This window comes from Lynx canadensis, chromosome A2 (genome assembly GCF_007474595.2).
Source record: "Lynx canadensis isolate LIC74 chromosome A2, mLynCan4.pri.v2, whole genome shotgun sequence".
NCBI classification, from domain to species: domain Eukaryota; kingdom Metazoa; phylum Chordata; class Mammalia; order Carnivora; family Felidae; genus Lynx; species Lynx canadensis.
This window is the reverse complement of record NC_044304.2, coordinates 5,310,617-5,334,045: the sequence shown is the minus strand read 5'-3', so window position 1 is coordinate 5,334,045 and position 23,429 is coordinate 5,310,617. Positions and strand designations below refer to the sequence as shown.

Below are 23,429 nucleotides of genomic sequence, written 5' to 3'. Positions count from 1 at the left end.
TGTTTAGAGCTCCCCTGTATAGGTTAAATTAATTATTTTTCTGTTTCAGTTATTTGCAGTATTGTATTGTGGGTAAAGGGAATTCATAAGAGAAAGGTAATTTTTTATGGTAATGCTTCTGTTCAGCATGGGAAGTCTGAAGTTTACTGTTCACGTACATAGGCCTCCTTAAAAATGTTCTTATTCTTATTATGAGATTTAAAATTACAGTTTTATTCGTTTCTTGGTATGCTGAAAACATGTGTAGGTGGTTATTTGAAATCTGTAGTATTTACTTGAAACCTGTTGCAAGTAAGTTTTTATTTTTTGAAGGCCTGTTGCCGCAGCTAGGGACAGTTAGCACCCTAAAAGCGTCAGTCTCCAGGTAATCTCCAGAGTGGACCAGCTGCAGAGACCTGGCTTGTTATGACCCAGATGCTTTTTATTGGTCTGCCTCTTAAGAGTTTTGCTGTTTCAGGAAACCAGTGGAATAAGCTTCGTGAGTTGTCTTCAACTGAAAGGTCTGGGAAATGTCCTGTCACTGCAACACTGTCTAATTGCCGCCTCTCAGAACTAAACTAGATGCTTTAAAGTGGCATGACCAGAGCTTTTCTAAGGCTAATCATGCCTGAGATTGCCTCTTGTACCCCTCCGTGATTCCTGATCTTTACCCCCTTACATGGCCACCGGGCGTATGTTGTCCGTCTTAAGTTTTAGCATTTGGCAACATTCTAGGACATCCTATGAATGATACGTGTATTCTGTGAATTGGTCACTTTGCCTTTTTCCCCTGGATGGGGTCACAAAGCTTGTTTGGTGCCCAGCTGTTTGGTGACACTATCATGAAATCAGCATCACTGAGTTTAAAGAGAAAATGCTGCATGGAAAGCTTGTTTTGTCCTGAGTCGGGCTGCCTTTTTGCTCACTACCCACCCATCCCCATCCCCCTATATTGGTCAGGGATGTGGCTTCAACAGTTTTCACAGCCCATAGAATTGAACGCTGAACTTTTCCTCTTCCAGTTCTAAGTGTCCTGATGGAACAAAGGAAAGGTTTCTATTGTCCTTTCTCTCGACCGTGTTTATTTTTAGCAGAGATATTACATGGAACAAATAAATGGCTGCTGTGAACACCAAAGAGTTGCTGGATTGAAACCAAATTGAGAGTCAGGGTAATAGGAAATTTGAATTGGCGATTGTCACACCAGGTCCCAGTCACCCAGTTTTCACCCCTTGACAGATGGGAATCACATTGCAGGTGTTTGACCTTAAGGACTGGGTGAAAAACGGTGCTCTTGGGAATTTACACTTGGTGTTGTGCTACGTTACTGGGAAGTCCTGTGTGGATGAATAAAGCTCCTTATTGGTTATTGGGCTGCTTGTTCTTGTTCTCCTGGCCTGACCAGGTAGTTGGCACATCGAGGTGGGGCGGTTGTAACCAGACAGGCCTGAGTTGGACCTGCCCTGAGTAAACAGCACAGTTGGAGGGATAAAGGAAAGTCCATGATGGAGTTTACTCTCAATCCATCCCAAGTTTATCAGCAGTCAGGTTGACCTGTGTAAGCAAGGATTTCTTTAAGCACTTAATCCTGTCCTCATTTAATGTATCACTCTGAGTAAATTTCAGATTCCAGCTGACAGAAAACTGAGGCCCAGAGGGCAAGGGTAGTCCAGAAGAAAGTCTCCCTTGGCCCTTGAAGACAACCTGTGTTGTGGATTTATGGAGCCGAACTTTATTTTCAATTTAAGTAAAAATCCATATCCAGTCCTTTTGTTCCTTTGTGTTTTCCTGTTTTGGAAATTCAGCCTGCATTTTTTAAAGAATTATGCTAAAGCATCTCTATCTGGGGGTACTTGGGTTGAACCTGGACAGTGTAGCCTGCCTTAGCTTACTTGGTAGGTTTTGGTTTAGTTAGAGAAGTAGTGGTCTTCAGCTTTTGCTATGAAAGTAGCAAGAACGGGCTCCATAAGTATCCAGTTTGTCCATTAAATTAAGTAGACGTTGTGTAGAATAATTAGTGTGCCACGTTTCATGTTGTCTGTGTATTAAAGATACAAGCTTTCCAGTTAAAATACTCATTTGTTCCGTGCACCCCTCTGTGAGAGCAGCCAGCTGAGAGTTGAATGTGTTGAGGGGAATGCATTTGATAACATGCCCTACTTTTGAGCCTTCCCCCTCCAACCCCTTCTTTTAGATTATAGGCCTTTTCACATGTGAATTCTCTTCAGCGAAGTTTTGGCCTCCATACGTCATCTTTTTTGGGGGGGGGGGGTCAGTTTCAGAGTAAATGAGAACACAGAAACAAATACTCCTGGTGATAAAAATATGTGCGGGAGTGTTAAATCACAGTAGCTCCTAGGGACTTCCTGACTTCATTTTGGGTTGCGTGTTCACTCTCCTTATCTTCATGATGTGTTTTATTCTTGAGGCAATGTTTTTAATAATCCGTGTAAATGTTGGTTAAAGGTGACTTGGAGCATTTTAAACTAAAGGTAGGTGATAACGTTTGTCAGATTTTTCGAAGTCTTAGTTTTTTCATATAGATGTTTTGATGTTTAAAGCTCAGAAGGATTTCCTAGCACCTCCTCTTGAGATTCCATGGATTCCATCCATGTTCAGGAAGGGAGAGGAACAACTGTATTTTTCATCAGTACCTGCGAGTTCCATTTCAGAGAGACTTGCTACTTACTGCCAATTTGTTACCTCTGCCTCTCAGTCCTAGCTCCTCTGCTGTGGTGGATTTGCTTTCTTAAACGTAGTTTCACTGGCTGCGAGCAGACTATGCATGGTTGGCAGATTTTACCTTCAGAGTTTTGTTGCTAGTTGTTCTGACTGAACAGGTTTTTGTTTTAATCCTGTAGAACTGAAAAGAGAGGTGGTCTTCGTTAGATCTTCCTCTAGGGAAGTATGAACTAGCACCTGTTGCATATCTTGTATACTGATTTGCTTACATCTCTGAATTAAGGCAGTCTCTCAGGGGAGACATTGGGAATTGACGAGGGACACGGTTATTATTAACGGTCCTCAGGAACAGCACTACTCGTGCTAGAGCCACAATGACTTCCTAATCTATCGCTAAACGGATAGGGTGGAGGGTTTTTTTAATGTAATTTTTTGTTTTTACTGAACAACTATACCATTTGGGGGGAAAAATAAGAAAGGACATTTTAAACAAAGTTTTGGTGCTAAGGATTGAAGTTGGATGTGTGCCATCACTAGAATGTGAAGTGGGCAAAGCCCTAATTTCTGAACCTGGCTTTTTGGAAAAAAGTTTGGTTTGGACTTGGTTTCTAGGATGCAGTGACAGTTTTGATAAAGTGTCTTTATGGACACGGACTAGAAACTTATCAAACGCAACAGTATTTGAATTCTGACAACATAGTTGTCTTGAGTTAGAGATTGTGATTATTTATTTTTAAGGTCACTAGGTGGTAGTCCCCGCTTGTAGAAAATAAATTTGAGGTCTCTTCACTGTCTTGACACTATTTGGCATTTTCATCAAAGTGGAGATAAAGGCTGTTGGTCCTCAAATGGCTGCTGCTGTTGAAATGAATGGCTGTTTAAAAACATGGCCTCAGGAATATGGCCACAATGTTTTTGGAATTGCTTCCCTTTGTAAGGGTGAAATAAAGCCAGTTTGTATGACTGTCCCTTGGCTGATCATTTTCAGTTTGCCCCACAGGAGTACATACTCCAAAAGTTAAATTACACCAGCCCCTATTTCCACTCTTCGTTCTTTGCACTGATTCTCCTTCCTGTTTTGTGCACAGTGCTGGTCTGGTTCTGTAACGTACCAAAAAAAGACAAGGGGAGGTGACTTTGAACACTTGGCCTTCTTGTTGTCAACTGCCATGCAAGTATATTGCTAATAAATACTCCCTTCAAATTGTTAATTTTTAGAAGTGATTTTATCCTACTTTACATTCACATCATTCCTTGATGTATTTTAAATTCCTTATAATTTTAATTTCCTTTGGACAAATGAATTAGGCAGGACTTGTCAAGGCCATTAAGAGGCTTATGTTTACCCTTGTACTGTTAAACCAAACTTGAACACTGAATTGGAGAAGGCTTTACTATCGTAAAGATAATCCTTTTTCAAAAAGGATATTCCTGAGTACAGAACCACTTGCTTGACTTTGGAGAGCCTGCTGAGAGGTGTTTTCTCCAAGTTAACACTTCAAATTTCGGTTGTTCTTGTGCCATCTTCAAGTTCAGCAGCCATTTTGGTGGTTGTCGTCTTGATGGGTTCTAACATCTGGTCATGGTGGTCATGAATTGGCAATCCAAACCTTGAGGAAAATCTGTGGAACCTTTTGAAATGCTTCATTTTTAACCCCTTCCCCACCTTTGTGTAGATTAGAATCCTGTGTCTTAACTGTCAGTTGCAAACTGAGCTCTGGATTCGCATTTATCTTTGTCTTTCAATGGGAAGGTTGACAAAGCAGGAGGAATAAAAGCCTGCCTTAACTCACCAAAGAGAATCCAGGTGCTGCTCTGGTTTTGCGATCGGATACTCGAACATCCTCCTCCTGACCATTATGGAGCCTAGTGCTGTGCGCAGGACCAGCTACAGATTTTGTGGGGCCCCGTGCAAAATGAAAACGCGAGGTGCCTCGTTAAAAAACTAAGAATTTTGGGATAACAGCAGCATTAAACTATGCACGTGGCCCTCTTGAACGCAGGGCTTTGTGCACTCCTGTAGCCGCCCCTTTGGGCATGTGTGCGTGCACATCCTTGGATTTAGCAGTTGAGCTCAGTTCAGTGGCATTGCGGCCTGTGTGCTGTTTACCTGCTTTCACCAGTAAGAGTGTACGTGCAAAACTGTTTTCCTCCTTTCCCCAAAAAAGTGAATCACGCAGACTCCTTTCCTGTAGATTTGGATTGCCTCTAGTCATGAATGAGTATTTCAGACAGGGAAATTGATACGGAAATCTGTGGAAATAGCTTGTTTGTGGTGGGAGGAAAATCAAGGACATAATTGTTAACGAGTCTCACCTACTTTTACTGCACACCTGTAATGCCTAGTTTGGTGGTTTAGAGAATATGGAGTGTTTCTGGGCTTTCTTATAAGGCAGAGGCTCCATACAAGGTTGCTGATGATTGTTCTAAATTCCCATTGTTTTCTTGGCTTTTCTCCCTTGGTTTATGTGTCGTCTGGAAACTGATTTGTAGTTGGTGAGGTAACATACGTGGAGCTCTTAATGGACGCTGAAGGAAAGTCAAGGGTAAGTGTCTGAGAGAATTTCTTCTGTGGATTTACTACTTGAAAAATGTAACTGTATGGTGGCGTGGAATCGAATGAAATCAGGAAGGCAGTGAGTGCTCATGTTATAGTAGCTATGTTTGATTTTTGCCAAACATTTGAGTGGGGTGGGAGGGGATTTGCAAACGGGAGTCCCGCTTTTCCAAATGGCTGGCCAAAGAGCTTTTTGGTATTCTGTTTGGATGCCCAATTTGGATAACTGGGGACCAATAGCAGCATTGTCTCTTTGTTAACAGAGGAATTGGCTGTGTGTGAATTATGCATGGAATTTTAGCGGTGGTATATTAATGTAAAACGTGTGTTCTTGTCTAGAAAATGTTACTCTTGGTCGTTTGCTGAATTTGAAAGTTGTGTGAACCAAAGATTCCGAAAAGTTGCCTTTGTGCCAGTAAATTGTAAAACAATTATTAAAACCTGAATGTTTAAAATTGGCCTAGTTTAAAGAGAAAATTAAATTATTTTGTCGCGCAATAGAATGGCTTAGAATAATCAAAAGGATGAGCTTTAATTTACGGAAGGGATGGATTTAGGAGGAGTATGATAAGGAATTGACTTGAGTACAGAGAGAAGCAGATCTAAAGTTTGTGTGATTTCTTGGAGAACCTGAATTTAGGTCTGCTTATTACAACTTCAGCAGCTATAGTGCAATGCTGGTAATGTGCAGGCAGAGGAGGTAACAAGGAGCCCAGCTTTTAATAAGGAAGGCTAGGCGAGTCATTCCTGTGAGCTTCCCCTTAGAAGGGTTGATATAAAAACTAACCTTGTTATATAAATCGTATTTTTAATTTATATAACTGTCACTGGTATTTACTATGTTTTTCTTTTTTTCTCCTCTTTCCTTGCTCTTCTGACTGGTCTGTGGCTTCCTCCAAAGGGATGTGCGTAAGTATTGTCTAGTTACTTATTGGCAATTGAGCCTTCTCAGTCGTAGGACCGGTTTCACTCATCTCCTTTTGGCTCTTCATAGCGTTGTTGAATTCAAGATGGAAGAAAGCATGAAAAAAGCTGCGGAAGTTCTAAACAAGCATAGTCTGAGTGGAAGACCACTGAAAGTCAAAGAAGTAAGCTCTTGAAACAATGTGGATATCATTTATAATTGTCGAGTTGTCCCCGTTTGGAGTTAGGAAAAGACAAAAATAATCCTTGACTACATTTTACGGAGCAGACCAACCTGTTGTTTTTAATGAAGAGGGCCAGTCACAGGCTTCAGCAGTCAACTCCTGTAGGAACTTGGAATAATGATGGAGCACGTCCTGAGCAACTGCTGTCTTCCCGATGTCTGTGATTTGTCTTAGACCAGCCTACCTTGTTTTATTGATCAGGGGCACTTGGACTGAGCCCCTGGTTGGTGTATGTGTTTGTGGGTGTGTATGTGTGTGTGTTAAGGGATTCTACACCTAAAGTTTTACCCAGCCTGAACCCTATTTCTTAGCCCACCTTTTTTCTTTTTTAAAGCAAGTTTATCATTACTCAGATCCACTTTGGTATTTAATCCAAACCAGATACCTTCTCTCCCTTGAGAAAGCGGGAAGTTTTTATGATTAAATCCCTCCCTTATTTTTACCTTTCCTTCTTAGAGGAAGATTAATATATTCAGAGCTCAGAGAGTAGAGCACAGTAGGGGCTAAGGTTTCTTTGGGCTGAAGAGACACATGAAAAAGGGCAAAGAGTTCAAGACTAGTGTCAATGCCAGAGTTTCATACACCTGTCCAGACCTTACACGAGTCAGACGCCTGCATAACATGAAGGATGGAGTACCTCGGTGATCTAGAACTGCGTTTTCAAACTTTTGGAACAATCACTGATGGGGTTAACAGAAATTAACAGAACCCCATTGAAAATTAGTGAGATTCAACTATATCAAGCCTGTGAAGATCTTATTTCAGTCTGGAAGTGTTCTGTGTTCTATCAACTAATCTTGTCATCTGCCACTCAGTTCAATTGATAGCTAAATTTGACACCTTTCCTTTTGGCCTCGTTCCTTTGGCTGGAATTCTTCTAACCTGATGGTTGAGTTCGTTTGAATTTCTTGTTATAGATTTCAAGAAATACTTTTCCAAACAACCTCTCAATCTCTGGAGTTTTGGGAATATCACTTTTTGTGAGATCATGGTCTTAGTTGTCACTGGGTCAGTTAAATGTAACACTTTTGTGCTTGTTTTAGGATCCTGATGGTGAACATGCCAGGAGAGCAATGCAAAAGGTGATGGCTACGACTGGTGGGATGGGTATGGGACCAGGTGGCCCAGGAATGATTAATATCCCACCCAGTATCCTAAATAATCCTAACATCCCAAATGAGATTATCCATGCATTACAGGCTGGAAGACTTGGAAGCACAGTATTTGTAGCAAATGTAAGTAAACGGAAACATTGTCTAAGGTGGAAAAGTCAGAACTTTATGATAGTTTTGTTAATATGTTATAAAAGTAGTTCTGATATTTGAGAAGAACAATTGAAAAGAGGGTTATGCTGTCTTCTTCTTCTTCTGTTTAAAAAACAAACAACTTTGAAGTTGGGCTTTGTCCCACAGTGACCCTGTAGTGATCAGTCACAGGCTTGACCATGGTCCCACTGGGGTCATGTTCACTGGCTTTTGCTGATTATAAAAGTGGCAGCTGAGTCTGCATTCCCTGCGGGTGCAGGCCAAAAAAGTATATGAACCAAGCTGACATTCCATCCCTCCTCTTGTGTTTGGGATGAAAGATAATGCCTTTGCCATTGGCAAAGGGAAATATTTTTAAAGAAAAATGCATTGGGAAGGATGATGGTAAACTTTAGCTGGGGAACAAAAAAGTTTTTTTTTGTTTTTTTTGTTTTTTTGGGGGGGGGGGGTTCAGAGTAAGCATTTAATTTGAAAGGCATGAGGTGACTTAACCTGTTCTTCCGGAGAAAAGAGACAGTGACTAGCAGTTAAGGCCAGGCTTCATAATTGTATCTGAAAAATTCTACTGTGGTGGGATAAGTCCTTGTGACATTATATTTATTTATTTATTTATTGTATTTAATTAATTATTTATTTTTGAGAGAGAGAGAGAGAGTGAGAGTGAGTGTGAGCGAGCACGAGCAGGGGAGAGGGGCAGAAGGACAGAGAATCTCAAACAGGCTCCATGCTCAGCAAAGGGGCTCGATCCCATGATCGTGGGGATCATGACCTGAGCCGATATCAAGAGTCGACCCTCAACTGACTGAGCCACCCAGGCGCTCCTGTGACATTATTTAAAATAAAATAATAAAATAAAAAAATTTTTTTTAGATGTTTTTACTTTCGAAGGAGAGAGGGAGACAAAGCATGAGGGGGGGAGGAGCGGAGAGAGAGGGAGACACAGAATTTGAAGCAGGCTCCAGGCTCTAAGCTGTCAGCACAGAGTCCAATGTGGGGCTCGAACTCACAAACTATGAGATCATGACCTGAGCTGAAGTTGGACGCTTAACTGACTGAGCCACCCAGGCACCCCTGTGACGTTATTTTTAAATGTTTGTTTCCAACCAGAGCATATTGTGTTCAATATGTTAGTGTTCAAAATGTTTTTTCTTGAGATGTCTACATTGAGATTTTTCTCTCCTTTCTCTTGATTAGCTGGATTATAAAGTTGGCTGGAAGAAGCTGAAGGAAGTTTTTAGTATGGCTGGTGTGGTGGTCCGAGCAGACATTCTTGAGGATAAAGATGGAAAAAGTCGTGGAATAGGCACTGTTACTTTTGAACAGTCCATTGAAGCTGTGCAAGCTATATGTATCCTTTTATCAGAATTCAACTCTTGGTGAACAGTTTGGCCTTAAATATTGCATGAATAACACAGGTTTTTGGGGAGAAAGTGGTAACTGTGTGTGTATTTCCCAAATGACCATAGGGATTGCATTACTGTGGAATGTAAAAGTTGTCTGTGATGGAATCGATTCAGTACTGCATAAATCGAAAATAGGCACATGCCCGTGAGTGGTCTTTTCCAGTGTTCTCTTTTTAGAGTCTGGTTTGAAGGGAGAAGTCTAAAGAATACGCCACTGGAGAGAAATTCGGTTGTTATTTCACGTATAAGTCCTTGGCTGTATTTCTCCAATGGATTGACATCATTCTAGAAATACTTCTCTGTCTGATCCTAAGCTGGTTACCCTGGAGTTTTATCTTTGTAGTCACAGCGGAGAATGCCACACATGAACACAGTCATTAAACTTGGACAAGACTTTTACTGTGTATCTTACCCAGAAAACGTGGTACTTAAAAAAATATATGGTACTTGGCCCATTGGACTCATACAAAAAACTGATGCCAGGACCGAAGAGGATGGTTTAGTGAGAAGTGTGGGGTTATGTGAGTGGAGCTCTACACCTAAGGAGTAAGCTGACACTTACTTCCCTGTCCCTTGAGCTTTATTTATCGTTGCTTTTATGGTTAATGTAGAAACAAAGATTTTAAAAGTTTAATGAAGAACCAAAATTGCTCATAAATTCACTACTTAGAGGGGCTGGTAGCAGTTGGAGCATTTTTCTCTTCTGTATTTCTCTCCTGTGCATGTTTTTAGAATTGCGAGAAATAGCCTTAATTGGAATATCAGCTATGTTTAATGGTCAACTGCTATTTGATAGACCAATGCACGTGAAAATGGTAAGTTAATAGGATCTCTTTCTCCATGATATATTCAAATAAGTCTAGCCATAACATGGGAATATTAAGAGTGTATATAGCTATTATACTATATTTATGGATCAGTCTAAGTTAAAAAAGTTGCAGTATGTTGAGCAAATTTATGGCAGAAACACAGCTCTTCAGATAGATTTCCCTTTTGCACAGTTGCCTGTTAACTGACATGGTCAGGAGATCAGTTGAGTATCCTGCTCAAGCAAGTGATCAAGTTCAAAGATTGGTTGTGTACATGGGGTTCTACTCTTCAGGGTGTCTCATTATAATGTTTAGCATTTTATCTGTTGTGACTGTAAGTCTTTGATTCACACAGCCTTTCAGGTTCTGTTGAAGCGCTTCATTATAAACATTATCCCTGCTTTGGCTGTGCCAGGATAATAGTGAATTAATACAAGCACGACTAGAATATGCTGAGGGCAATCTGGTGAGGGCTCAGATTCAAGAAGAAAATAAAGGGAACTGTAAAGGGATATTTTAGCTACTTTAAGCATTCACTTTAGTTTTTTGAATAGATTATTGCTTTACATGGCTTAAAAAGCATGAAGATAACAGCGTGAGAGTCTTTCCCTTACTTTGTGCCCAGGTCCCTTTCATCCCCCCCTAGTAACGTGGATGCATATTTTTGTCCTTCTTTTTACATAAGGGTGCAAGTACTCTGTGTATTTCTTCTTGTACTTGTATGTTATTTCGTGGCATGGGTGGATCATAATTTAGCTAGTCCTCTGTCATTGGGAGTTGTTTCCATCTGTTGTTGTTGTAGGCTGTGCTTTAATACTGAGATTTACTCACTTTCTCTTTCAGGATGAGAGGGCCTTACCAAAGGGAGATTTTTTCCCTCCTGAGCGTCCACAGCAACTTCCCCGTAAGTGTCTCCGTATGGCTTAGTTTTTGAATTTGATCAGTACTGACCGGAGAACTACACTTACCCTTGAGCTTGCGCCATGTGATTCTGCAGTGCTCTTGATCATTCTTGAGGGAAAGGTTCAAAAAGGGGTTTGTGGTAATTTTTTTTCCCCCCTGTAGATTCTTCAGGGTGAAATACGAGCAGAGAGATTCACAACTTAGGAAGGGTGGTTAGGATTACTCTGTGGTGAGGCAGACTACATCCTCTAGGATGTAGTTGGGTGTTTTGAAAGTGTCCTGTGGAAGGAAGAACCAGAAACTGGAAAGGAATTAAAATCAGGTTGCCCGTGGGATCAGAAGAGATTGGTTAGCACGGTATGGCTCAGCGTGGTTCCACCCTTAGGTATACATCGAAGAACTGAAAACTGTGTCTCCATAAACATTCATGTGGGTGTTCCTAGCACCGTGATTTCAGTTGATAAATGGATAGAAGTGGTAAATTTATATGATGGAGCATTACTCAGCTATAAAAAGGAACCAAGTACTGATACCTGCCACGGCGTGGATGCACCTTGATTCCATCTGTAGGAAATGTCCAAAAAAAGACAAATCCACCTACAGAAAGTAGATTAGTGGTTGCCAGGGGAGAGGGGTAAGTGGAGAGTTGTTTTTGGGGTGATGACAGTGTTTTGGAATTAGATGATGGCGTTAGTTGTATGTACGAAAAATCACTGAACTGTACACTTTGAATGGGGGCATCTTATGTGAAGTACGGTGATCCATATTTTTATATGGGGTCACGTGAAACATCCAGGTGAAAGTCTGTCCCGTGACAGGGAAGACTAGGTGACCAGTCACCTCGAAGATGGAAGTGGTGCATATTAGTGAAGCCTTAGGCCCTCTTTCTGACAAGCCCACAGGGCTTTGCGGAGCCTGGGCATAGGCAGCAGTGAGAGTGCTGGCCTCCAGCAGCAAGAAGGGCTGGGGAGTCCGTAGGAAGCATGGGAGTTAGGTGGCCGTGGGAGGGGAGGGGCTTGCTTGTGCTATGTTGGGAGAACTTCCTAGCAGATGAGGCAGTTGGGGTGGGTGTCTGTTTGGAGGGCCAGGGAGTGTCTCTGGTCTGGAGTGGGGACTCAGGCCTAAGGCCCAGCATCAGATGGATTGAATGAGAGCCTAGACAAGAACACTAACAGGAGTGCCTTTGTGGTTTAACATTATTGGAAGCATAAATGAGGCAGATTTCGAGGGGAGGTCAGAGGCTTCAAGAATAGATGGCTTAGTTGAAAATTTAATATATATATTTTTTTAAACGTTTATTTATTTTTGAGACAGAGAGAGAGCATGAATGGGGGAGGGTCAGAGAGAGAGGGAGACACAGAATCTGAAACAGGCTCCAGGCTCCGAGCTGTCAGCACAGAGCCCGACGCGGGGCTCGAACTCACGGACCGCGAGATCATGACCTGAGCCGAAGTCAGCCGCTTAACCGACTGAGCCACCCAGGCGCCCCAAAAATTTAATATTTTTTAGAGAAGTACCACATATCCTTGCCCTAATCAATGTGGTCACTTGCCATGATCACTCAGGATCAGAGTGATGGCTCTTACTGACGTTTGTGCCTAGAGGAAGTGGGATGAGGGCTGTTTGAGAGCCTTGGCTGGCACACATTGGGCCCCAGGGAGCCCATTATCCATGACTCTTGGTCTCCCAGCACACTTCAGAGGGTTGACTTCAAAATCTTCAGTGCCTTAGGGAGTAAGTAACCTTGGTGATCTCTCGCTTGCTGTTTCTATGCAATTTAAAAACACTAGTCTGTTAAAACAGATTAAATATCTGGGAACTGGCATCAAGGTTCTTTTTAAGGTATTATTATTACTTTTAATGAACTTGGTTACCATTTAAAACCTGGTCTTGGTTTAAGCGTCAGGCCAGGGTCGCTCAGAGCATCGCAGGTGTCTTGCACTGTCTGGTCTTGTTCGCTCTTTTGAGACCAGTCTGTATTCTTACATCCCTGCTTGTGTGTGTGGGCATGGAGTTGAGAGCGGACTGGGTATTGATCCACAGGTTAGGAAGCTTTCTGGGCAGAAGAGAACAGTAGTTTCATTGTTGCTACAACCACCTGTAGAGTCAGAATAGTGTATGCCCAGTGTATTAACTGGCTGGTTTGTTCCATTGTTTTTTCTTGGGGAAAGTCCTTTGGGCTACCAGGTTGTGAGGTGGTGATTGGGCACATTTGCACTGCTGGCCACCCGATGTCCTTAATTGCCTTATTTATTTGTTTAAGTTTATTCATTTTGGGAGAGAGCAAGCAGGGGACAGGCAGAGAGGGAGGGAGAGAATCCCAAGCAGGCTCTGCACTGTCAGCACGGAGCCTGATGCAGGGCTCGAACCCATGAAATGTTGAGACCAAGACCTGAGCTGAAACCAAGAGTCGGATGCTTAACCGGCTGAGCCACCCAGGTGCCCCTCCTTTTTAACCTTTTAAAAAATGTTTATTTGAGAGAGAGCATGAGAGGGGGAGGGACAGAGAGAAGGGGAGACAGAGGATCTGAAGCGGGCTCCATGCTGACAGCAGAGAGCCTGATTTGGGGCTCAAACTCAAAAACCGTGGGATTATGACCTGAGCTAAAAATCAGACGCTTAACTGACTGAGCCACCCAGGTGTCCCCTTAATTGCCTGTTTTAATTAAACATTTCTCAATTTGAGATTTGGGGAAATGAATATAAGTGTCTGTGATTCTTACATTTGAGTTGTTCATAATTCTCTGTAATTTCCAGTTGCTTTTGTTTTATACATAGCACAAACTCTAATCTGCAATTGCATATGAAAAGTTACGCCTTGAAAGGGATAGCTCCCAAAAGCCCTGGGTTTGCCCTTGGAGGTGGGTGGATTGGAATGGAGTGTGACATTTACAACACAGTATAAACAAAGACTCTTTTTGCTTTGGAAGGTCATGGTTTTCTAAGTGGAATCTACACTTCCGACTTTCTCTTTTCCTTTCAGATGGGCTTGGTGGTATTGGCATGGGGTTGGGCCCAGGAGGACAGCCGATCGATGCCAATCACCTGAATAAAGGCATTGGCATGGGAAACATAGGACCCGCAGGTGAGAACTACAGTGTGCTTTGGAGATTTCTGGGGAAGTTAGTTTTTCAAATTATTGGGATAATTGGATGTTGAGTGCTTCAAATGGAATAAAGATTTAATTGGGGCAGAATTTCTTCCTTACTCCTCTCTCATTCATTTTGATAAAAGCAGTATTTTGTGTTTTTACTGAATTGAATCCTCTTTTCTAAAGTTATACTTTTGCATTTTGTCCTTGCATGACCTTCTGAGCTGAGGTAGTTACGCTGTTCGCTATTCGATAAAAGGAGGCAGGCCAGAGAGTTGGTCTTGCTCAAGGTCACATTATCAGTTAGTGACACACTGTAGATCCCCTGACCGTGGGACTACAGCACTGCCGCAGTCTGTTACCCAGACACCCTTAGGCTCTTGCCTGATGGTGATAATGGCTTGTAGAGGTGGGGGCATTGGCGGATACAAAAAAGCACAGGAGGGTCTCATTGCATGACAACATAGCTGTCACAGGCCACAAAGACATAGTGTTGAGTGTTGTCTTTGTTCAAGATGATAAATAGCTAATGAATAAAAACTTTGTGGAGAATATACTTTAAATTTTGCTGCTCAGCATTTTCATTCTGTGCAATGAGGTGTTTATATACTATTTAGAACGATTTCATTTTTATGACCACAGACTTAAAGGCTGTCTTTCTTGAAATCCTTTGAATTGCAGCCTGGATGCCCCTTCACTCCACTTCTGTCAGTTCTGCATATCCCTTGTCTCCCTCCCAGATTAAACTCTGGGCTGACCTCAGCACCCTCAGCCATCACCTCAGCTGGCCCTACTAGTCTGATGGCCACTCCCCTAACACCTAAGAAGAAAGTCTGGTGTTTTTAGGAACTGCTTTTTATTTAGAGAATTTTATCTTTGAAAGGGGTTTTTAAATCTACTTATGTTCCCTAAAATAAGCTTATAAAAAAGTGCTCTCCACTTTGTACCTGGTTAGTTATATATCATGTTTAACGTGGTCTGATTTGGGTAGTTGTTAAAACTGTATGTTTTAACAGAATTTTGAGTCACGTGATTATTTTGTTAAAGACTAACGTTTCTTGGAATGTGATAGTGTGACAGGGGAGATGGTAGGACCGCTTTCCCCCTTTTCCTTGACAACTAAAATATACTCCTAATCAGGGATATTTTTTGTTCATTTGATGGTTTGGAATTTCCTGTGCTTTTTAAGTTCAAACGTTACTTACTACTTTGACATAATTTTAGTTTGCATTGACTTTTTCTTTTTAAGGAATGGGAATGGAAGGCATAGGATTTGGCATAAATAAAATGGGAGGTAAGAGATTTAAAATGAAGTACAAATGTAATCACTTTTAGGTATGGTTTTCTCTCACCTTTCCTCTTTCTTTTTCCTTAAGCCTTGCATGAATTCTCACTTTCGGTTTTCTAAAAGTTTGAGTCTAGAAATTAATTTTACCTGTCAGTCTTTCCTAGTGGGTATCTTGGCTTTTGGTCTGGCTTTCTCACTAACTAGCTCTGTGACCTTGGGCAAATCACTCCATCTCTCTGGGCCTCTTTTTACTTGTCTGTTGAGGGGGTGGATCAGATTAGCGTTTTGAAGATGGTGGTTTCCAGGCAAGGGCACTAGCATTTTTTCCCCCAAAGTCCTTACACTTGGTAAGGAAGTTCCTGGCAGAAAACACCCAAAGTGAAACTCACGAAAACATCTTTCTTTTCCTGATGAGTGTAAGCGGTCTCATTGGGATGGTGCTCAAATGTGGATATCTCTTGCAGGAATGGAGGGACCTTTTGGTGGCGGTATGGAAAACATGGGTCGATTTGGCTCTGGGATGAACATGGGCAGAATAAATGGTAAGACTTGGGTTTCCTTCCTGTGTGCACCTGCCCTCTGCTGGTTGTTGTCTCCTGGGCGACTGTGAGGCAGCACACCCATTTTCAGTGAATAAGATTTGCCCCTTCCACTTTTCTTGATGAATCCAGTGTCTTTGAATTGCCTTATTTGAAATCATAAGTTTGAATTTCAGAAGCTAGACTTGCTGGTAGGTAAGTGTTAATCCCCTTAGCCACTGAACTGTGTTCTGAATCTCCCCAGTAATTACCCAGAAAATTCTAGAGCTTTTTTATTGCCTCCAGCACTAGCAGGCATCCTGTAGACACATTTGTGGTTATGTTTTGCACACTTTAAAATCATCTTCAAGTGTGAGGGATTAGTTTTAGTTTCTTTGGAGTTTTTGATCAAGTTCATCTCTCTCCTGGAGTGCTGGACTGCGTCAGTTCATGAGCATCTGCTCTGAGAACTTGGAGTTGTGAGCAGAGACAGTGATTTAGCTCAGCATTTCCGTAGTGAGAATTTTGGTGTATTTCAGATCTACTATCCCTTTCGACCCCTTAACAGAAATTCCGTGGTATTAGTTATCATTGTAACCGTGTGTTTTGTTCAGTCCTTGCAAGAACCACATGATTTGTAGGTACTTTTATCACCATTTCATCAGAAACTGAGGCCCGGAGAGTGACTTGCCTAAGGTCACATGGCTAGTGATATTGGGAGATGGGTCCCGGTATCTGGCGGATCCTGCCCTTCAGAACTGCCTTCCGTGTGGGCGTCAGCCCCTCCTCAGTGGGCCTGCAGAGCGTGCCTTGAGAAGCCCCACAGTCTGTCTTTCTGAAATTCTCTAGGGGTTGGTGGACTCTTTTACTCCCACCTGTGGGGATGATGCTTCCCTTATACACATAAACTTCCCTGAGGAAGGTCATTGAAGATTTGCATGTAAATGTTTCTTTTCTGACCTGCAGTATCATTTAATGTGAAGATCGAATTAGAGCAACTGAGAGTCTTACTAGGATGGACCTTACTAACTATCAAACTGGAAAGAAAGATATTTCTCATGAATAAACTGTCCTTCTCCATTGGGTTGTCTTGTTCTAGATAATGGTAAAAAGATGTAGGGAAGTCCTCACCAGTAGTCAGGAATGAAGGGACAAAGGCCTGAGTTTGCAGGGTGCTTTCAAGCCAGCCTATAGTTCATAATGTGTATGGGAATTTTAATAAAAAGAGTTGGAGGAGTCTGGCTTGGTAAAGTGTTTGCTCAAAACAGATGAGTCCTCAGGAAGGAGGTAACATTGTTGCTCTGAGGAGTGGAGTGATGTGACTTAGAGGCGGGCGGACGGACGGAAGTGACCTGGGGCTGTGCTGAGCTGTGTGGGCAAAGTCCTTGGTAACCTGGCAGGTGGAAGGCAGCAGCCACAGTTCTGAGCCTGGTGATCAAAGGGTTCCGAGTGCAGATTCTCGTGGGGAGCAACAGTGGAGGATGTGTTGAGATGCAGTGCTCTTAGATGTTCTCACATACAGATACTCAGTCCTTCCATGTCATCCTCGACAGCAGAGAACAGGGACTTCTTCCACTTGAGCTGTGTTCTGGGATTTGAGTGAGTCAACGTAATCACAGAGGGAAATTGATAAAGATGGTTTGGGTTTAATATTTAATTGGCGACTATAATCCATCTGTTCTGGTCACAGGTGCTGATATCAGACTGGCCCTGAGATTCTGATTTCTAATCAGTCAAAGTAGAGGTCAAGTCCTAATAGAATGGATGCTTAGGAATTACAGATTAAAAAACCAAATCCCAAACAATGATTTGATGCAATATTTGACAATGAAAACACTTCCATTTTGGGGGGATTACATTGTAATTCACAGGGAGTTCCCTGAACTGCAGAGACTGCTGACAGTTGGGAAGATGACTTCTGAGGCCATTGTCATATTACTGCCTGCACATGACTTCCTTATCTCCAGGGGGCAGAGTGCTGCCGTCTTCATGCCCTTATGATAGGGATTAAAGGAGTGCAGCAGAGCTCTGTTACGGTGCCAGTGTGGGACTTCTGCTATGCCTGCCACATACAAGCTCCCACAAGTTAGTTACCTTTTCAGCAGATGGCATGCCACCAACCTGTGACCTTCAGTTGGGTCTATTCACACTATGAATAGCACGTCTACCATTGCTAAATGAGGCATTTCTAATTCATAGTGCTAGCCTGCTTCCACATCTTCAGTAGACTTACTTCATTGAAAGTATAAGGGCTTGAGCTGCATAGAACCAATTTTGGCAATTGCACAATTGAAGGCGATTGTTTGCCTGATTTCTAAGGAGCAAGATTAATTAGGTTTGTTTTTTTTTTTTTTTTTTTTTTTTAATTTTTAACGTTTATCTATTTGAGAGAGAGAGGAGAATCCTAAGCAGGCACCATGCTGTCAGCACAGAGCTGGATGCAGGGCTCGATCTCACAAACTGTGGGATCATGACCTGAGCTGAAACCTGGAGTTGGATGCTTAACTGACTGAGCCACCCAGGAGCCCCAAGACCTTTGTTTTATTTTAAATTTAATTTTTTTTTTTTTTTTTAACATTTATTCCTTTTTTGAGAGAGAGTGAGCGGGGGAAGGACAGAGAGAGAGGGAGACACAGAATCCGAAGCAGGCTCCAGGCTCTGAGCTGTCAGCACAGAGCCCGATGCGGGCCTTGAACTCATGAACTGTGAGATTATGACCTGAGCCGAAGTCGAATGCTTAACCAACTGAGCCACCCAGGTGCCCCTATTTTTTTTTTTTTTTTTTTAAGGCATTGCAAAATGTAACTCTTGCTGTGAATGTAGAAAAAAGTAATGAAGTTACCAGTGTCCTTGTGTAGAGGAGACCACTACAGTTGATCCTGGAGAAGGCATGTTATACTGCAGGGATGTTTCTGGATTCTCCTTGGATGTGCTTGTGTTAGGAGAGTTTGGGTTTTTGCATTGGGCTTATAGGTTCCAGCCTTTGCCTCATCCCATAGCAGGCAGGTGGCCTTGGTGAGGTTACTAAGTCATTTGAGCCTTAGTTTCTTTGTAAAGGGGCCATGATGGTGGAGGGTGATAGAGGTGTGCAGGCTGTTGGGCGGATTCCGTGGACTGCTGGCGCCCCCCGGAACGCTGTGGGTGGGGCAGGGTGCTTGGGAAGTAACCGAGAGCTGTAGCTGCTGCTTCCTGTGACACAGCGTGGATGCAGCCCATTGCTGTAGTGGCTTGGTGTAGCCACCGTGTGACTGTAACGAAAGTCATCAGTTAGTCTTTGGTAGATTGAAGGTAGGTGGTTTGCAGGGACTCACTTGAGGTGAGGGGACCTTTGTAAGGAATAAGGGATGAATGATAGTTTCTCCTAGAAAAAGTAAGCGTGCTGACTTGGTGCTGGCTGCTGTGTGCCTGTAATTTGTTTTATTCATGTCTAAAGCACAGAGGGATTCCTGGAAAGGCCTAGGGTAATGATTTCTTCCACAGAGATGGAGCGTGGCTTGGGTGGAGGATTTGAGAGAGACTTTGCCAGAAACAAGATGGGAATGTTTCGAAGCTCTGGACAGCCCCATGGCAGAGGCATGGGTAAGAAGGCCCCACGTGAGCAGGGCTCATGCTCAGCTCAGAGGTTCTTTCTTAAGCAGAGTCCGCTATCTTTCCATCGTCTTTTAAAACATTGTTTTCTGGACTTAGGTAAAAGCTTTTGGTCCTTGAATTTTTTATTCGTATCAATAGCACCAGTTTCCTTTATAGTCTTTTCAAATGGCTTCTTTGGCTGCATCGGTATAAGGTGTTTGCTTGCCGAGGGAGTTAAAGCTGCTGCATTTACACAGCACTGGCTATCTAGTGCGGTAGTGGCTTCTGAGGCCCTGCCAAGCGGGATGTGCGTCCCCTTGTCCAGGGCGCCATGGTGCTCTAGTTAGCGGATGGTGTGGTGTGATTGCTGGTGCCTTTACAAGAGGCCTCAGGGAACTAGAGAAGTGTTCTGGTGCTGGAAGGCCTAGAGTATTGGGCCTAAGTGCAGAGAAACTTTGGTTTCGGTTTTGGTTGCATTGCCCGGAGTGTCTCTCCCCTCCCTGCTGTTTTGAGTTTAGATGTTTCTGAGAATCTGTCAGCTTAGTTCTTCGTTAGTATGATGCAAAGAGATTGTCCATTTCTGCACTGTTAAGTTTGTTTCTGTCCAAGCAGAGTTGGAGCATCGGTCTGCACTCTTCCCCCATGTTTACCTGCTTCTCATTCTGTGCAGATGTGAGGCTGCTAGGTGGCTGCCGCAGAGGGCTCAGCGTCTGTCTTTAGGGGACCCATTGAGTTAGGTGTGAGGTTTTAAGCTCCTTTTTGTTTTGTTTGTGTTAGTTGTATTCTTAGAATTTATGAAGTCTGTAGAAAGATTCATCATCCAGTTCATCAGTGAGACAAGATTCTTCTGTGGATTATCTCTGGGACTCCCATCCTCTTTGTGTTTGTGTTCTCCATGGAAACCAGGAACTATTAGAAACTGTTTTCCTTTTACTCTGAGTTTGGGGAGACTTCTATTTCTTTTTCCCTCCCTGCATGTGAGGTAGCTGGAAGGACTGACTTTCTTGTGTCTTACCAGGCGGGTAGTGACGATTTACTTTTTTTTTTTTTGTATGTTTGATATGACTGTCTATAACTTTATTCTAGATTATTTCAAATTTGTAGAATTTGGAGGATGAATTCATAATCTGTATGCGACTAGGTCAGTTAAAAGTTTCTTACTGTCTGACTGGCTTTGCTTTTTGTGTCATGGAATGGCCGGGTGTTTTGTTTTTACTTATTTTTTTATTAAAAAAAAATTTTTTTTTGACATTTATTTTTGAGAGAGAGAGAGAGCGTGAGCGGGGGAGGGGCAGAGAGAGAGGGAGACACAGAATCTGAAACAGGCTCCAGGCTCTGAGCTGTCGGCACAGAGCCCGATGCGGGGCTTGAACTCACCAACCACGAGATCATGACCTGAGCTGAAGTTGGACACTTAACCGACTGAGCCACCCAGGTGCCCCAAGAATGGCTGGGTAGTTTAAAAAACATGTGAAAACTTACAGTCCTTTGGCTGCAAGTAGCGATTTGTGGATCCTGAGGTGAGAAGAACAAGATGGCACATGGCTTTGCTCCCACAGGCACTTGTTCCTGCCCTGAGCCTTTAATCCTTTGCCCCTCTGTGGTGCCTCTCACCTCCGTGATGAGGCTGGCAGCCTTCACCTCGTTTCTCGCAGAGGTGCGGGAGGTGGATCTGGTGAGGTCGTCACTTCTCGTGGCAGCAGGAGAATCTTCTGTCCTGACCTGAATAGAAGTGTCATCTTGTAGGCCTTGCTGTCTCCTGCTACTTTGCCATCCCTCCCTTGTCTCTCTGTGCTGAGGCCTTGCACAGTGACAGGCAGGAGCAGAGGGCTTTGTTCTGGAATTTCTGTTGCTCCTTGTGGTCAGACCCACTTTAGTAAAAGCGTCTTTGTACCAAATAAGTTTAAGTTGGGTTTTCAGACTAGGATTTTTTGTTTGTTTTTTTTTTTTTATATTCAGTTCTTGATCCCCCCCCCCCCCCCCCCGCAAGTGGAATCATTTTGGTGGTATTTTCTGTAGGGCCTCCCCATTCATTGTCCCTTCTATCAAGGCAGTAGATCTTTGCCCTGGTTTCTGCAGGCCACTGTACTTGGTGGTACAGGGAGATAGTTGTGTGTTTCTTGATCTCGAAGGAGGTGATGGCAGCTGTGGAGGTGATGCCCGGTGGCTCAGGGCAGCACCAGAGGCCCCTCTGGTAGAAGAGGCCTAGTGAGGGTGCCAGTGGAAATGTTGGTTCCTTGGCCCTTGGCAGCCATGTGAGCACCACCCAAAGGTGATCATTTTCTCTCTGTGTTAAGATTTGAATAAAGCACTGCTCTCGGTGGTTGATAGAAGTGCTCTGTTCAGAGAGCATGGGATCCAAGCAGGAATACAAAAAGATGAGTGCAGGAGATGTGGTTTAAGCTGGAGGGGCTGGGTGTCTGAGAGGGTTCAGCATAGGTAGAGGGTGTGCTGGCAGATAAAGAGGGCTGACAGCATCAGATGCAGAGGTTTGGAGGTGAGGGTCTGCCTGCGGTGGGGAGAACAGGTTCAAGTCATAGGACAGGGAGGTCTTTGCCCATGAAAAGAATTTTTCCTTTCTCTTTAAATCAGTGGTGGGCTGATGGTGAAGGATGTGTGCAGGAATAGTTTGATCTAAGTGCCGTTTTAGGAAGGTGAACCTAGGCCTGGGTATGCTGAGCAGGATCACAGGTGTCACAGAGGAATAAGTGAGCCCTGTGCTTGCAGGCTGGAGGTGTGTGCTTCCCTGTGTCCTTCCTTTAGCAGGTAGCACCAGAAACAGCTGTGGGCTCAGGGTTACTCTCTGCGGTCATGGGCCTAAAATGAGATGTGCAGACAGACTTTAAAGGTTCGGATGAATTGTTGGCAAGCAGGCGACAGTGTTTTCTCCTTTGGACGAGGTGTTGGATGAGTTTTGGATGTGTTGGGTGTTTTATTTTCCTGAAGCTTTGTCACTTTAGTCAGCATCACCCCCAGCTCCTTCCAGGTGGGGTTGGTGGGCTCAGCTTGCTGGAGTCCCTGCACAACTTAATGAGGTCACGCTTCAGTGCTGCGGGCGGTTGCTGCTGCGTTTCAGGGTTTGGGCAGCGAGTGTAAGTAACTACAGCTTTAGTTTGGTCTGAAGGACAACCGTGAGGTGTTGGTTGGATCTGGGAGGATGAGCGCAGGCTTCAGTGTGAGCGCTGAGGGTCTGGACTGCTTGAGAAAACTGCTGCTGGCCCCATTCTTGCTCTTACTTCCTCAGTTTCAGTTCATTGGTGCACACTGGTCTTCCTTAGCTCTGCTGGATGCATTCCCAGATGGTGTTGCCAGCTGGGCCTCAGACTCTGGAGCTACATGGGATCCTAATATCATGACCCATCATCAAGGACTTAACAGTTTTCCAGTAAAATGATCTTGTCTCTGTGTGTGTATTTCTTAACCCCTTCCCCTGTCCCTTGTTTTATTTTTAAATTAGTAATATTCTTACTCTGGAATCTGTAATAAACAAGTTTCTGTTACCATAGAGAAATTTGGCTAATTTTTTTTTCTTCCTGATTTCCTTAGAAATCCTAAGTAATGCACTGAAGAGAGGAGAGATCATTGCAAAGCAGGGAGGAGGTAGGAAACGCTTAGTTTTGATGTTTTGATTTTTAGAATAGGCTGTTATTAACGGGGATAGTAGAGTGTAGTGGTGAAAAGCACGGGCTCTAAAATAGACTGCCTGGGTGGGAACCAGCTCTGTCTCTTCCTAGCTGTGTGACATTTGGCAAGTTACTGAACCTCTGTTTTCCATACTGTAAAATGGGAATATAGTGGTACCTACCTCATAGGGTTGTTGTGCAGAGTAAATGAATTAATGCATAGAAAAGTGTACCTACTGAGTGCTATGTAAGCATTGGCCATTGTCGTTATAATGTCCGTGTAATTTGGGGGTTTGTTTTAAATACTATAAAATTACAAATTCCTAAAAGTAAATACTTAATTACAAAAGCCTACTACTTCCATACCTAACAAATAATTACTAAAGTATTTATATGTACTCTTACCAAGATTCAAAAAATTATAAAGAAAGTAAATCTCTGCAATTGCGCTGCCCTGTGATGAGTATTGTAAACATTTTGGAATGTATGCTTCCATTAATGTGCTTTTTTTTTTTTTAATGGGTAGTTAAAACTAAATGTACTTTTTCAGCTTGATTTCCCCCACCCATGGCTCTGAGTGTTTTGACATTTCC

General features: G+C 43.0%; 1 protein-coding gene across 9 annotated transcripts in view; it reads left to right on the top strand.

Annotated features, from left to right (window-relative positions):
• HNRNPM (heterogeneous nuclear ribonucleoprotein M) overlaps positions 1-23,429 on the top strand; it is a 39,835-nt gene that overhangs the window by 11,485 nt on the left and 4,921 nt on the right. Inside the window, exons 3-15 of one of the 9 annotated variants that reach the window (XM_030293300.1) lie at positions 5,155-5,207; positions 6,120-6,127; positions 6,213-6,306; positions 7,410-7,448; positions 7,566-7,601; positions 8,826-8,979; positions 9,800-9,849; positions 10,687-10,747; positions 13,730-13,831; positions 15,087-15,131; positions 15,590-15,667; positions 19,124-19,222; positions 22,760-22,813. In XM_030293300.1, coding sequence (XP_030149160.1) covers positions 5,155-5,207; positions 6,120-6,127; positions 6,213-6,306; positions 7,410-7,448; positions 7,566-7,601; positions 8,826-8,979; positions 9,800-9,849; positions 10,687-10,747; positions 13,730-13,831; positions 15,087-15,131; positions 15,590-15,667; positions 19,124-19,222; positions 22,760-22,813 — 873 coding nt within the window. Of the gene's footprint in view, positions 1-5,154; positions 5,208-6,119; positions 6,128-6,212; positions 6,307-7,409; positions 7,602-8,825; positions 8,980-9,799; positions 9,850-10,686; positions 10,748-13,729; positions 13,832-15,086; positions 15,132-15,589; positions 15,668-19,123; positions 19,223-22,759; positions 22,814-23,429 lie in introns of all 9 variants that reach the window. The other 8 variants (XM_030293274.1, XM_030293322.1, XM_030293282.1 and 5 more) reach the window with 8 other exon arrangements.